Source organism: Camellia sinensis, chromosome 5, assembly GCF_055761805.1.
Source record: "Camellia sinensis isolate YWXY chromosome 5, ASM5576180v1, whole genome shotgun sequence".
Classification (NCBI taxonomy): Eukaryota; Viridiplantae; Streptophyta; class Magnoliopsida; order Ericales; family Theaceae; genus Camellia; species Camellia sinensis.
The window spans coordinates 145481682-145496141 of NC_138965.1; the positions used below are offsets into that span (position 1 = coordinate 145481682).

At 35.6% G+C, this 14460-nt stretch overlaps 3 protein-coding genes across 7 annotated transcripts; 1 reads left to right on the plus strand and 2 right to left on the minus strand.

Moving 5' to 3' along the window:
* Window positions 1-1903: 1903 nt before the first annotated feature.
* Window positions 1904-3423, minus strand: LOC114309959 (uncharacterized). Its single transcript, XM_082867838.1, has 2 exons — window positions 2692-3423; window positions 1904-2449 (listed from the first exon to the last, which is right to left on the minus strand). The coding sequence occupies exons 1-2, from the start codon at window positions 3421-3423 to the stop codon at window positions 2378-2380; spliced, it is 804 nt and encodes a 267-aa protein (XP_082723964.1). The 3' UTR covers window positions 1904-2377.
* On the plus strand, window positions 2336-11702 carry LOC114309958 (cysteine synthase). 5 transcript variants are annotated; one of them, XR_014328575.1, is made up of 12 exons: window positions 2336-2474; window positions 5876-5932; window positions 6025-6134; window positions 6299-6356; window positions 6637-6900; window positions 7019-7156; window positions 7269-7320; window positions 9582-9661; window positions 9860-9919; window positions 10177-10257; window positions 11041-11201; window positions 11462-11702. XR_014328575.1 is itself a non-coding variant. In XM_082867830.1 (11 exons), the coding sequence occupies exons 2-11, from the start codon at window positions 5894-5896 to the stop codon at window positions 11549-11551; spliced, it is 972 nt and encodes a 323-aa protein (XP_082723956.1). In that variant the 5' UTR covers window positions 2336-2474; window positions 5876-5893; the 3' UTR covers window positions 11552-11702. The 5 variants fall into 5 exon arrangements, 4 of the variants coding, with proteins under 4 accessions (XP_082723956.1, XP_082723958.1, XP_082723957.1 ...); XM_082867830.1 differs by lacking the exon at window positions 11041-11201; XM_082867832.1 differs by lacking the exons at window positions 2336-2474; window positions 11041-11201 and adding an exon at window positions 2907-3044.
* Window positions 11703-12061: 359 nt separating this feature from the next.
* Window positions 12062-14024, minus strand: LOC114309973 (anthocyanidin 3-O-glucosyltransferase 2). The gene has a single exon (XM_082867829.1). The coding sequence runs from the start codon at window positions 13397-13399 to the stop codon at window positions 12299-12301; it is 1101 nt and encodes a 366-aa protein (XP_082723955.1). The 5' UTR covers window positions 13400-14024; the 3' UTR covers window positions 12062-12298.
* Window positions 14025-14460: the final 436 nt, after the last annotated feature.

Here is a 14460-nt window from a genome sequence, read left to right on the forward strand (position 1 = left end):
AGTAGAAAAAAAAAAATAAAAAAAAATAAAACTAAAATATCATATCGTTTGTATAGATCCCACCTTTAAAACTCTCTGGAGCTTTCAAACATTTCTCTTCTACCAAAAAAAATCATTACATAATCATGAAAAAATTTATTACATAGTCACGAAAAAATTTATGTTTTAATTATTATAATAATGATAGAAACCTCTTTTTAGAGGATTTCACAATTCTTAAAATAATCCACCCCACTCATAATGTGAGTCCTACATATACATGAGTAAATTTCACACATCATGACTGATGTGTAAATCATTTTCAAAATTGTGGATCTCCAAAAAAAAATAAATAATAATAATAAAAAAAAAGGTCTCACTCATTTTCTTAATTATTAATGTGTAACTGTAATTTGTCCAAATAAAAAATTGCCCGCCAAGCCAACTGGAGAATTAAAAATAGGGAATAACTGCGAATGGTCTTACTCCCATGATCTCACCAACACCTATCTCTCTCTCTCTCTCTCTATCTCTTTCGGCCGATTCAGCTCTATACGATCTATATCTATATGTATATGCAACTCTTATCTGTATATACACTCTATAGATACAACTATATACATACACGAAGTCAAAAGTTGCAGATTGGGAGTGGAAAGTAACACTCTATTCATGCCTGTGTTATTTGTCATTTGATTTCAATAAATTAGTGATTCGTTTGTTGATGTAGATTTGTTTCACTTTCTGTTTTTTTTTTTTTTTTTTGGGTGTTTCCATATCTGGGTATGTATTGCTTTCCTTTCAGCTTTTGTTTTTGTGATATTTGAATGGAATTATGAGAAAATGTTACCTTCTTTCTAGTAGTCTAAATGATTTCACTACTCGGTAGAAATCTATTATGATTTGTTGGAAATAAATTGGTGATTCGTTTGTTTTTGTTTGTTGATGTATAGTTGTTTCACTTTCTATGTTTTTTTTTTTTTTGTGCGGGTGTTTTCATATCTGGGTATTTACTGTGGTACTCCATGTATCAATTAATGTGTTAACTGATATATAAATACTAGCCTTGTTACCTGTGCTATGTATGAGATAATTATAGATATTTATATTTATTTTAAATTTTTTTTATATATAAATTATGTTTTTTAAATTTTTTTATAAAAATAATTTAACAATCTTATCACTAACCATAGTGTATGAGAGAAGTTGAAAAGGGTACTGCATTTAACTATACATAGATTGTATCTATAATTATTTGTATAAGGGGATTTTAAATGTTGATTAGAGAATTTTGACCAAATCAATAAATGTAGGATTGTGGAAAAACATGTGGATTGAAAAAAGTTAATAAATGCTGATCAAGAAATTTTGACCAAATCAATAAATGCTGAGTTTTTTTTTTTTAATAAAAAACTTAGAAAATTCAGATTGAGATATTGAAACTCTCACAGGCCTTGAGGGTTAAAAACTCCATTTTACTTAATATAAAATATAGATTAGTTATGATATTATTATTGATATTTTTTAAATTTTTTTTAAGGTAATAAGGAAAGTTAAAACAACAGAAAAAAAGGGGAGGGAGGGGGGGTTTAATCCATCTCGTACACAATTCCAACTATATCAGTCACTAAAACGGGCCTTAACACTATGATTCGATGGAGTGATTTGGAAAGAAAAGAAAAGAAAAGAAAAGAAAATAAATAGAGTGATATGTATTTCTCTTATTTGTTTGGATAACATAAATAGAGAGAAATGAGAAGAAATGAAGAGAAATTGAGAGAAACTCATTTCTCTTATAAATTTCATTTTCAATCTTTTCAAAATTAAAGAGATTGGGAGAGAAAAGAAACCACTATTTTCATAATACCAATTTTATCCCTATAAAAATAAAAAAAATAAAATGATTGAAAATATAGAAAGGTTATTTTGATAATATAATATAAAAGAATTTCTTTTATTTTCTCTTAATAAAATCTAACCAAACAAAAATAAAAGAAATCACAATCATTTCTTTTCTTCTATTTCTTCCTTATTTAAATAAAAAGAAGAAAAATACAATCACAATCACAATCAATTTTTTTTTTTTTCTTTTTCTGTCATTTCTTTTTTTTTTTTTTTTTCCTAACAAATAGGGGTCTTTATAGATATTCAAATCTTCCACCTGGTTTTCACCCACATGAGCAAGGCATCCGCGCACCTTCTTTAGCATTTTGTAGTGGACCAAATCTGTTCTTCTCCAAATTGGGTTGGTTCGTTATAGGTTTCTTCCCTTGGTTTGGTCGTTTGGGCTTTCGAGCTACAAGCATCCATGGCCCGGCCCATACCTGGTTTCGTCTGATCCGGCTCCATAGTTTCAGCAGAGGCTGAGTTTTCCACGCGCCGGTGTGCCTTGGTGTTGTCAAAAGCTGCTGTGGACTTGTCTGGGTTCGTAGTCGGAGTCCTTCCACAGTGTTCTTGCCGGTGACCCACCCTGCCACAAGAAAAACAAAAAAGGTGTAAGTGTTCATATTCTATATTATAGACATATTTACCTATAGCGAATTGCGAAGTTAGCGGGTTTCCCAGGTTGATTTCTACACAAACTCTAGCATAGCGCCCTCTGGTTGTTGTAGCAGTGTTGAGATCAACTTTGATTGGTTTGCCAATTAGCTTGGCTATGTGGAAGAGGACCTTTTCATTGTAGTATTCAATAGGCAATTGTGGGAACCTCACCCACACAGCTGTGGAGATGTCTTCAGCTACAGATGGCTTGAAATCTGCCTTCCATTTTCTCACAGTCAAACAGTGATCTAAAATAACCCATGGCCCTCCTGTGAATACTTTTGTGAAATCTGACTTTACCTCAAACTTCAATAGGAAAAAGCCTAATCCCAGATCAACAGCTTCTAAATCACCTTGGATTTCCCACAGCCTCTTGACCCTATTCAGAAGAGCTTTGTAACCTATGCTCATGCCCATTAATTTAACAATTAAGCAATCCTTCCATGGCCTTCGGATTTTCTTTAAAAGGCTTTGAGGGAGAAGGACTCTGGGTATAGAGGTGTTGAGATTTGAGTCCGCCTCAGGTAGGTCTTCCATTTCTCCATCACTCATGAGCTCATCGTCGGTAGAGAGACTGTCCGCATCACTATCGAAAAGTTTTTCGTTGAATTTTGGGTCTAGCAGCACTTGCTTGAAGGATTTTTGCTGGATTTCAATTTCTTGAGCCCTAATACGTTGGTCCCCTTTTGCAATTGGGTGTGTTGGGAACAAATCTTCAATTGCGTTTGCAGAGGGATCAAGCATTTGAGCATCAGCTGCAGTGGACAGGGTATTAGGCTTGGTTCCTCTACAATGGTCACTGGTTGGCAACCAGCAAGGGGGGGGGGGGGGGGGGGCGGGGGGGATTCGGTGAAATCTCAACCATAGTGTGATCTTCATTGTTGATCGTAGAGTCGGGATCATCAGAGATTGTTCCGGCAGAGATCAGAGTGATCTCGCCGGAAGAGGCCATTGTTGGTGCGTAGATCTCAAGCTATCCGTTAGAGAGAGAGCTATCCTCTCATTCGGTTTTCATTGAGAAACTGATATAGATAGTATGCTATGGTTCAATTTTATCGATTTACTAATTTGATGTTAAAAAAAAAATTACATGAAATTTTAAAACATTTCATAATAGATTATAAAATTTTATACATATTTGGCCTTACTCATTAGCCACATTACAAATACAAAAAAATCTCTTAAATTATGTAACATCATCAATTGGTATACTAGTTAGTATACTAATTAGTGCATATAGCATTATTCGGGTATTTAAAGTACGACTTGGGGCACAGCAACTGTTGTAGTATACTAATTAGTGCATATAGCATTATTCGGGTATTTAAAGTACGACTTGGGGCACAGCAACTGTTGTGCCTCATTTTGAAATGTATTATGGGTTTATTTTTATTATCTGAACCGTTCATTTTGTAAGATTTGTTGAGTACTTCAAGCCTACCAAAAATCATATTAATCGGATATCAATAACTCTATGATCGAATTGCATATTTTTATACTATTTTTCAAAAGAAAAACTTCTTGTTTATATTTTTGGTTATCAATTATATAGTTATTGGTATCCGATTAATATGATTTTTGGTATGCATGAAGTACTCAACAAACTTTACAACATGAACGGTTCAGATTATAAAAATAAATCCATAATGCACCACAAAATGAGGCACAACAGTCACTGCTGTGCCAATTCCTTTAAAGTATATTTTGCCTTCCTTCTAGTTTTAATTTTTGTGATATTTGAATGGAAATATGAGAAAATGTTAGCTTATTTCTAGTAGTCTAAGGCTGTGTTTGGTTTATGTATTTGGGTAGGGATTTGGAAAGGAAAATGGAAAGGGGAAAACTGTGTGAAAGGTGTATAAAATGTAGAAATCTGCCTTATTGGAGTGTTTGTAAGATTTGAGTATGTGAAACTTCTCATACTTTGATGTTAATTCTACAGCTTTCATTGTCTTTTTAATTAGTAATTTTGTGAAGTATGACCTTTGTTTTAAACCTAAGTTAAGCTGTTTTAGCATTCTTGGAGCATATTTGGGTATCCGGAATTTGTGCTGTGTTTTCTGTTAAGTAATTGTTTTATTAAAAAAAAAAAAAAAAAAAAAAATCTGTATAGTGTAACATATTCATAGTTCCAGTATTTCAACTTGATTTGCCATATTTCCATAAATATTGAGTTGTGGTAAATTATTTGAAGACCTGTATTGTTTAGTTTTTCTCCCTAATATGATTTGTCTGTTTAAGCCACGTCGGCTTAAAGTCTTCTTTGATAACTTTTATTAATCTATTCAATATTTTAGGAAAACTGTTGCTTTGTAAGAAAACGTATTGAAGCGAACAATATGACTTAGACCATGTTTAGATTATGAATTTGGGTAGGGATTTGGAAATGGAAAGGAAAATGTGGGGGAAATGTGAATGAAATATAAGCTAAGTTTTTTCTCCACTTCTCTTGTCTTTTCCTTTCCCTTTCTTTTTTCAAATCCTTATCTAAATTCATGATTCAAACACAGCCTTAAGGTTGATTGTTTCACTCTTGGAAATTTAAGGTAGCTTGGCATTTGAAGAATTCATCTTGGCAATACGAACATTCTCTATTCCAAACTGGTTATTGTTGGTTTTGCAATTAGGCATGGGCTGATCGATATTCCTATCCTTTGGCTGTGGTGTTATAGATGCTCATATTGTTAGCAATGTCAGACTTGTTTCCGAAGTTGGAGTTTTGAAGGTAAAAAATTAGTGGTTTAAATCCTCAGGCAGTTTATGACATGGCCGATAGCCGAAACATGGCAATCTCATTAGAATATTTAAAAATTAAAAGGTCAATATATGCTCGTGTCTTTGGGTTGCATCCTTGTTCAGTTTGGGGATTTATACTGTTATGAGCTGTTATTTATGTGCTACTTTTTATTTAATTTTTGTAAAAAACTTTGTCTGTGTCTGCATTTGGTTTCTTTTCTTGGTTGATAGATTCGAAAACTGGATAGAAGTTCATGTTTAATTGGATCCCAGGGGCTTTGTCGAATACCAGCTTTTCTAACTATCTAGTTGGGCTCATTCTTATTCCTTTTGAAATGAAAAAATTGGCCATGATTTTAATACTTTCTTTTGATCAGACTTCATTTTTTTCTTTCTAGAATCTAATCTACCATGAACTTATTCCAGTTGTATACAGGACCATCTCTGGATTTCCTGAAGTTCCATCATTTCGTTTTTATTTTGTTGAATTGTATTTTTGGAATCAACCATGAGTACATTTTTTTCTTTTTAGAATCTACCATGAGCTTATTCCAATTTTTGCTATCTCTGTCTCTTTTCATTTGTTTAAACCTATTTTTGTTTCTATTTCTTCATACAGTAATTTAAAAGAAAAATTATGGAAGACAAGTGTGCAATTGCAAAAGATGTTACTGAGGCAAGTTTTTTCATCATCTGACAAACGTTCTTAGTGGTTCCATGTTTCCTTGATTTTAAGTCACTTTAGCAGCTTTGTTTCTTAATCTACAGCTGATAGGAAATACCCCAATGGTATTTCTCAACAACATTGTGGATGGTTGTGTGGCCCGTGTTGCCGCCAAGTTGGAGATGATGGAACCCTGCTCTAGCGTGAAAGACAGGTAGTCTCTTCTTTCTTTTCTTTCTCTTTTCAATTTTTTCCCTGATTCTATTTGTTAGTTTTGCATTTTGTTTAGAACTGAGCTATGTTGCAATACTGAAAATATGGATAATTTTTTTTCTTAAATTGCTAATGAACATGATTTTTATTTTTTTTGGCACATAGGATTGGGTATAGTATGATTCAAGATGCAGAAGAGAAGGGCCTGATTACCCCTGGGAAGGTTAATTGAATTCCTTCTATTGGACATATTTTGATAAAATTGTTACATTTTATACTATTTTCATCAAATACTAGAGCAAATTATCTTAAGCTTTAAACCTTAAATACAATTCTAAAAGAATCTTACCCTTCCGATATTTGAATAAGGTTTAGCATAATTATATTGAAATTATGGTTGTGTTTCAAAAGGTAGTTTTCATATGAATACTCTGGATTGTAAAACATTTTGAACTGAGACATTTTTGTTGGTTTTGATTATGCTAATTTAATGGTGGCTGAAGACGGTTCTCATTGAGGCTACCAGTGGTAATACTGGCATTGGCTTGGCATTCATTGCAGCTGCTAAGGGCTACAGGCTTATTCTAGTTATGCCATCTTCATATAGTATTGAGAAAAGGATTGTTCTCCGAGCTTTTGGAGCAGAGTTGTACATCTCAGATATAACAAAAGGTATTGCTGGGGTTTTCCAAAAGGTTGAAGAGTTACTGGAAAGGACACCAAACGCTTTTTATCTGAGGCAATTTGAAAATCCTGCCAACCCAAAGGTACTATTTGAATCAATATATTGTAATGGGGATACCTATCCCAATAAAAAAAAGGAAGAAAATCTTGTAATATGGATAGATGGTAAGAAATTTTGCTCATGAGTTTGTCATTCTATAGATTCATTATGAAACCACTGGACCAGAGATTTGGAAGGGCTCTGAAGAGAAAGTTGATGCCTTAGTTGCTGGGATAGGGACTGGGGGCACTGTCACTGGTGCAGGGCAGTTCCTCAAGCAGAAGAATCCACACATAAAGGTTTTTTTCCCCATTGTCTGTGTGTGTGTGAGAGAGAGAGAGAGAGAGAGAGAGAGAGTTTCTTGCATCTCATTCATGTTCTTTTTGTTGGTGTCCTTTTGTTTACATTTAGGTCTATGGAGTAGAACCATCTGAAAGTGCTGTTCTGAATGGAGGAAAACCTGGTTAGTCATGTTGTGTTATGTGCATTATTCAATATCATTAATTTTGGTGTTATTATTTAGCTGAATTTTTCTGTGCTTGTGTAACACTGGTTCCTCTATACTTGGCACATGCTACGTCATTTAATTTCATTTTATCAAAATTTTCATTTTTCATAGAACATCTTTCTGTAATCATTAGGTAACTAAATCAAAATTATAACTTAAAAATGATAAAAAGTTAAAAGAAAAAGAATTTAAATCCTTCATTTGGCAAGAAGCCAATCTGCTTCCACATGTATAAATGAGTTGGTATTATGATATTTTTTTTTAGAGTGCTAAGTGGGGACATCAGTTCGCAGAGATTAATTTGAATTGTCATGAAATTTATCAAGTAGCGTTATGTCAAGTTTCTAGGTGGTAGCATGTGTCCACGTATCATCATCAACAAGGTACCTAATCGGTCAAGCTTCTCTTTTTACTTGGTTTGTTCACACTGGTTAAGTTCTAAGCAAGCTGAGCTTAACCAATTATTTAATATTCCAATCTTTAGCAGCACTAAGCTTGGCACTAAGCTATTGAAAACAGGAGGCGTTTGTTCTGCAGCCATCACAACATGCCTCTCAATGGGCTTGCAAAAATATCTTTCTATAAGCAAATGTATGAGAACTTCAGAAAGTTTGTGGAGTATGATAGTTAAATATTGAAGATGCTTTTGTTCACCAATCGCCACAATTTAAAAAATGCAACTTCTAAATTTGTTTAGATCAACTTTTCAAACTGAATGTACAAATTATATTGTAGGCTTTCTTATATGAAAAATATAGAAGCAGCTAAGTTATATGGGCGTGGATAGGTTTGTCAGCTACAGAGCTGCTTCTAGGTGTTGGAGATGTCAAATTTCCAGACAGCAGAATGTGGGACATGAATGCATACTCATATTTTCCTGTATGCCCAGAAAAAGTAAAATGTCCTTGTAGGGTGTTTGATATAGGTTATTCCACTGAGCTTGATATAATGGAGGAAGCAGATTAAAGAAGTTTTTGCTGGGAATCTCTTCTGAACTAACATTTTGGATGTTATGCTGCTTTATATCAAATCCTACTGGGCACATTTCCAGCTGTAGAAATTTTGAAATTGTGCACATAACCATGTTGAGTTGTGTATTGTGCATACATTTTGAAGTGTTCATCTATCATCATACACCAGCACCATTTTTTGCCAAGCTAACAAATTGGATTGCATAGGCTCAGAAGAACACATCCGTTCTTGGTTAACCCATCTTGAACATGTTCATAAGGTGCTTACTTGATCATGAGTCAATTCTGAATTTGATTCAACCACACTACACTCAACATGCCCTCCACCCTCGCAAGTGCATTAGTGATGGCATAATAGAATCTAGCTTTTCCTGCTTATGCCTTGGGCAATTCTTTTTTTTTCATTTATTTGTATGATGATGTATTTTCTGCCTTTCAGTATATGTTACTATTTCTCTTTTAAAAAATATATGTACTATTTCGTACCACCACCTGTTACTTGAGTGGTTTCTCTTGCCACCCCCAAAGGGGAAGGTGCATGATTCGATCTCATGGTTGAGAGTCGAGAAAATAGTAAATGTGTCTCACTAATAAAAAGAAAAGTTACCATCTCTGATGTAGAATGTGCATACATGGATAATTGTCTCTAGTATTTATTATTTTATTTATTTTTCTTTTTTAATTTTAGTTTAATTAAGAGTCTTCTTTTAGTTAGGAGTTTTATTAATATTTGCTTAATTTTCTGTTAGGAATTAGTTTCCTAAGTTAATTAAATTTTATTAGGAGTCTAGATTATGATTTCGTTTCCTATTTTGATTAGGTTTTCAAGCCTGTATTTGCATTGTAATAGTTAGTTTTGAATGATAAGGATTTAAGTGTTTTAGGTTGTGGCGATTGTGTTAGGACTGTGGTCCTCTACTTCCTCCCCTCTCTTTCTTCTCTTTCTCTAAAGAGTTCTACATTAATAATTCTGTTCGGATGGAATTTTGTTTTTGACACAAGTTTTCTTGGTAACTGGGTCAATCAATAGTAGCAGTAATGTTGTTCTTTTATCATATCATGTGCAGTAGTGATTTTTTTTTTTCTTGTCTTTCTCAATTTTCTTTTTCTTGTGAATGCGATGTTTATTAACAATTCAAATTGACTTTCAAATTTATTTGTTTTCTCTTGATCAAGCAGTTCTAATGGATAAATTTCTCTTACATTGTCGGTTTTGTAATGGGATGCTTTGCTTTCATGTTGAAGGTTTGCACAAGATCCAAGGAATAGGTGCTGGTATCATCCCTAGTATTTTGGATGTCAACATTCTTGATGAAGTTGTTACAGTAAGCCTTGACGGTTGAACATTGGGCATTTAGTTTAATTGATATGTGAAATTTCTTGCTGGTGCTCACCTTGACTCTGAGCTCAATCCATTAAGCGGATATGTAGGAATTGGATCCTTAATCATATGTAGGGTATGAATTATGTTAACAAATTTCTATTTTTTATTTATTAACCTCAGTGTTTTTGTAATGTTTCAGGTGTCTAGTGAAGAATCTATTGAAACTGCTAAACTTCTTGCACTGAAAGAAGGTTTACTGGTACATGCCTCCTACTTAATTAAGATCACTTGTAACGGTCTCATATGCATTTCTATCACTGCATTCTTGTGGTTGTCACTGATGTAGTTCCCAAATTCCTGTCTGAATTAGGTATAGGAACACAGAAATCGCTCATAAAATCAGAAACAAAATGTATATGGATAAGCAAGATTTTTTAGAAGTGGCTGCTGCCTTGTCGTTGCTTGCCTTTATAAGAATCCAATTTTTGACCATGTTTTTGGAAACATGATTTGCAGGTAGGGATTTCATCAGGGGCTGCTGCTGCTGCTGCAATAAAGATAGCAAAGAGGCCAGAAAATGCCGGACAACTCATTGTTGTAAGTTGCTGTGAATTGATCTTTTTTAATAACTACATCAGAATCCTTTGGCGATACTTCAGGCAACAACTAAGGTTTCGTTTGGATATATAAGTTTTAAATGAAATGATTTTGGTTAAATTTTACCCAATGAGATGTGTATTAGTGCTTAAATAGTTTGACTGACAAATGAGTTAAACTGGTTTAGGAGCGTTTGTAATTTTAATCCTGATTTGGATCGATCTTGTTGGGAAATGTGTTCTGCCAAAGGAAAGGAAAAGGTTACTTTCGGATCAGCGATAATAAATAAAATTGAAACAAGACAAAATTGGCATCACTGAAATGATCGAAACCATATTCATAGGCCGGTAAATTTTCTAGTTAGATCGAACTAGTGGAAGCCACTAGACTAAAAGGTAAGTTCTATAGAACGGCTATTAGACCAGCTATGTTGTATGGAATGGAGTGTTGGGCAACCAAGAAACAACATGTAGATAAGATGAGTGTGGCTGAGATGAGGATGTTAAGGTGGATGTGTGGTAAGACTAGACAGGACAGGATTAGGAATGAGTGTATTCGGGAATGGGTAGGAGTAGCACCGATAGAAGATAAGTTGAGAGAGAATCGTTTGAGATGATTTGGTCATATTCAACGGAGACCAACAGAGACAGTAGTGAAGAGATGCGATGCTGTAACGATAGATGGAAGTGTTAGGGGACGGGGTAGGCCTAGATTAACGTTGACTAGCATTATAAATAGAGATATGAATCTACTTAATTTGACTAATGAAATGGCCTTTGATAGGGCCGCGTGGAGAAGAAGGATTCATGTAGCCGACCCCATTTGATAGGACTTAAGGCTTGGTTTGGTTTGGTTTGGTTATCGAACTAGTGGAAGCAAATGGACAAAGGAACAGAGTGAGATCACAGAAACTGGCAGACTGATCATTAAATAATTTCAAACAGGTGCAAATTTTGACATCATCCGAAAATCTATTATCTCTTCTTTTTACTTCATGGAAAAAAGGGTATTACATGAATCTGATTTTTCTCAAGCCTAGTGTGTGTTTTGCATTTCTATAGAAAGACAGAACTGGAGGTTGTGATTAGTGGACAGCTAACTTTAGTATTATTAATCATATGAATGTTATTTTTTGCACTTTTCTTTTCTTTTTTTATTTTTTAAGAAACTACTGAAAATTTTCATATATTTATCTTACTGTCAGGTTATTTTCCCCAGCTTCGGAGAGCGTTATCTGTCAACAATACTTTTCGACTCCTTTAGGCATGAGGCAGAAAACATGGCTATTGAATGAGATTATTTCTCCTTTCTGCTGAGCTTTTTTTTTTATTATTATTTTATTTTATTTTATTTTTACGAAAGTCGAGTTCTTTGGAATCATTAAGAAATTTGGAAAGAATTTGGGTTTGTTAAAAAAAGAACAGATCTTGTATGCTGTTTCTGTACTTTTTGTATCGCTGTATGAACTGAATTTGTAACTAAGGCCTCGTTTGGGAACATGCTAATTTAGTAATTTTTTGGCTATTTAGCTAAAATATGAGATAAAAAAAAATTAGTATGTTTGGGATGATTTTTTGACTTTTTACGAAAAGATGTGCAAAAAGTAGAGAGAAGAGAATCTTTGACTTTTTGGTATGGGCTGTTGACTTTTTGACTAATTTAATAACTTTTTGATTTTTTGATTAAAAGGGAGGGTTTCCAAATGAGGCCTAACTGATTGTTTTTCTTGCTGTTTCTGTACTTTGGGTGACATTATTGTTTTCTTGCTGGAATAACTCTAGAAAAGATACCACATCAAGGATAATTATTCTAATTGATGATTGAAATATAAAGTGAATTTAAGGAAGAAATAATTTTCCCTCCAATAATTATAACAAACTTTCCATGATCAGTCGTTTCTTAGCACAGCAATGCTAGGTATCATAAAAATTTTGTCATGAAAATAATCATGAAAGCTTAGTAATCCTTGGATTACACTTAAAATAAAACACCACACACTAATCAAGATAATCTAAGGATCATAAATTTTTCATGATTATTTTCATGACAAAATTTTCATGATCCCTAACTTTTCTCGTTCTAGCATATCATCAACCAACCTAGTTAACGAACTAAACGAAGACCCACCTTCCATAAAAGCCTCTCTGCTATTGTCTCTCATCTCTCTCACTCTCTCCCTCACCAGATTCCCACCATCCATCACACCCCTCACTGCTCTCTCTATCTCCTCCGCCGCCACCACCACCTCAACTCCGCCGCTGCCTCCACCACGCTCATCCCTACAGTCCAATCTCAGCTTCACCGCCAGATCCAAATCCACCACCATCTCAAATGCATTCATCTGTTGCTCTGCGTAGATCGGCCATGTCACGATCGGAACACCGAACCACAAGCTCTCCAAAATCGAGTTCCACCCGCAGTGCGACACAAACCCTCCCACCGCCGCGTGGCCCAGCACCGCCGTCTGCGGGGCCCATCCGCACACCATTCCTCTGTTTTCTGTCCGTTTCAGAAATCCTTCCGGCAACAAGCCCTCGTAATCGCCACCGCAATCGGTCGGCATCGCTAACCCGCCTTCTGGTGGCGGCCGCCGTATGGACCACAAGAACCGGTGGCCGCTCTTCTCTAGCGCCTCCGCAATCTCCGCCAGCTTCGGCGGATCGAAGCACCCTACGCTTCCGAAGCAGAGGAACACGACCGACGACATAGGCTGTTCGTCGAGCCATTTCAAGATCTTGTCTCGATCGCTCCCCGATCGGGCCTCGCCCGTGAGGTCAAGCAGCGGTCCAACGGCGTAAACCGGTGGCGATTCCGGCGAGACTAACAAAGACTGCACCGCATAGGATTCGAGCTCTTCGAATGTATTTACGATTATGCCCTTGGTCTCTATGAACCTCCTGGCGTGGTTGAGAAAGCAGTTGTAGCCGCCGTGTTTGTTGAATAGAAAGGCGGGTAGGACCGAGGTAGGGACCGGGTTAGCGTAACTCGGGAAGTGAGTGACCGAGTTCGGATCTGAGACGGTGAACTCCGTTCCAATCAGGGCATGGCGGATTGGGAGGTGGAGCATGAGGCCGAGAAAGGCGGCGCTGGAAGGAAAGAATAGGTAAGTAGGGGCGGCGAATTCATTGGCGACGTCGATCATGGCGGTGCAAAAAAAGTCACCACCCCCGCCAGCCTCGCCGTCGGCGGAGAAGATGACAACACATGGTTGACGATTGCTTCTCTGACCTGTGATTTATGGCTTTCCACGAAATCAGAGATAAACTTCTCCGGAGACTTGGGGACTGCTGGTTCAGAAGGTGGTGGAGGAGGGAGGTGGATGTAGCGCAGTCGGCTTTCGGAGGCGGCGAGTGAATCAGCATAGAGATTGTAGGAAGGACGGAAGAATGGTTTGATAAGGAGGACTGTTATGGAGAAATGTTCGTGTCGATCAAGTAAGTGTTTGGCTAACTCTACTATAGATACAAGGTGACCCATTGCAGGGGTTGCCACCAACACAAGCTCTGCTTTGTTCTTCATTTTTTTAGAAGGGTTTGCTATTTTGGTTTCTTTTTTTCTTGATGAACCAATCTTTTATTGAGGAGTCCATAGCTTTCATCTCCTGAAAGATGACACAATCTTCATATTTGTTTGGACACAATCTTCATATTTGTTTGGACGGATTAGATTGAAACACATTAACATTCTTTTGAGATTACTAGTTTTAGAATTATCAATTTTTTTAAATTGTGTATCGTATTTATATTTGGTTTGACTCGAGATAATAAGAGCATCTCCAACCCACTAGGCATATGATGCTTGTTAGTCAAAATGCCTAATGTGACTCACTTTTTTCAACTCCAATGCACTAGGCATATGCTTAGGCATTTTGGCTCAGCTCACATTCACTAGCTACATGTAGCTAGCCTTCAAGGTTAGGCAAAATGTATTTAATCATTAAGATTATTTCCCTCCATCTTTGTTGCTGATGTGGCATTCTATAAAGTTAATAGTATTTAGATGAATAGCTAAAATAAAGAGCATGGTTGGGGCAGAAACATGAAATCGTTGATAGGCAAAATAAAATGTATACTTTATAGTAATATTTAGATAGGTAAAATGTCTACTACCATTGGAGATGCTCTAAGATTAGATTGATAGTTTGAATCTTTTTTTTTTTTTTTTTTTTTTGACATTTACCAAGTCTTAATTTATGAATTTAAA

Coding starts and splice junctions, on each gene's coding strand:
- LOC114309959 (XM_082867838.1), bottom strand. CDS start 3,423: ATGATCCCGACTCTACGATCAACAATGAAGATCACACTATGGTTGAGA. Junction 2,450..2,691: donor ACATCTCCACAGCTGTGTGG/GTGAGGTTCCCA, acceptor TTCTTGTGGCAG/GGTGGGTCACCGGCAAGAAC.
- LOC114309958 (XM_082867830.1), top strand. CDS start 5,894: ATGGAAGACAAGTGTGCAATTGCAAAAGATGTTACTGAG. Junction 6,357..6,636: donor GCCTGATTACCCCTGGGAAG/GTTAATTGAATT, acceptor TGGTGGCTGAAG/ACGGTTCTCATTGAGGCTAC. Junction 7,157..7,268: donor AGAAGAATCCACACATAAAG/GTTTTTTTCCCC, acceptor GTTTACATTTAG/GTCTATGGAGTAGAACCATC.
- LOC114309973 (XM_082867829.1), bottom strand. CDS start 13,399: ATGATCGACGTCGCCAATGAATTCGCCGCCCCTACTTACCTATTCTTT.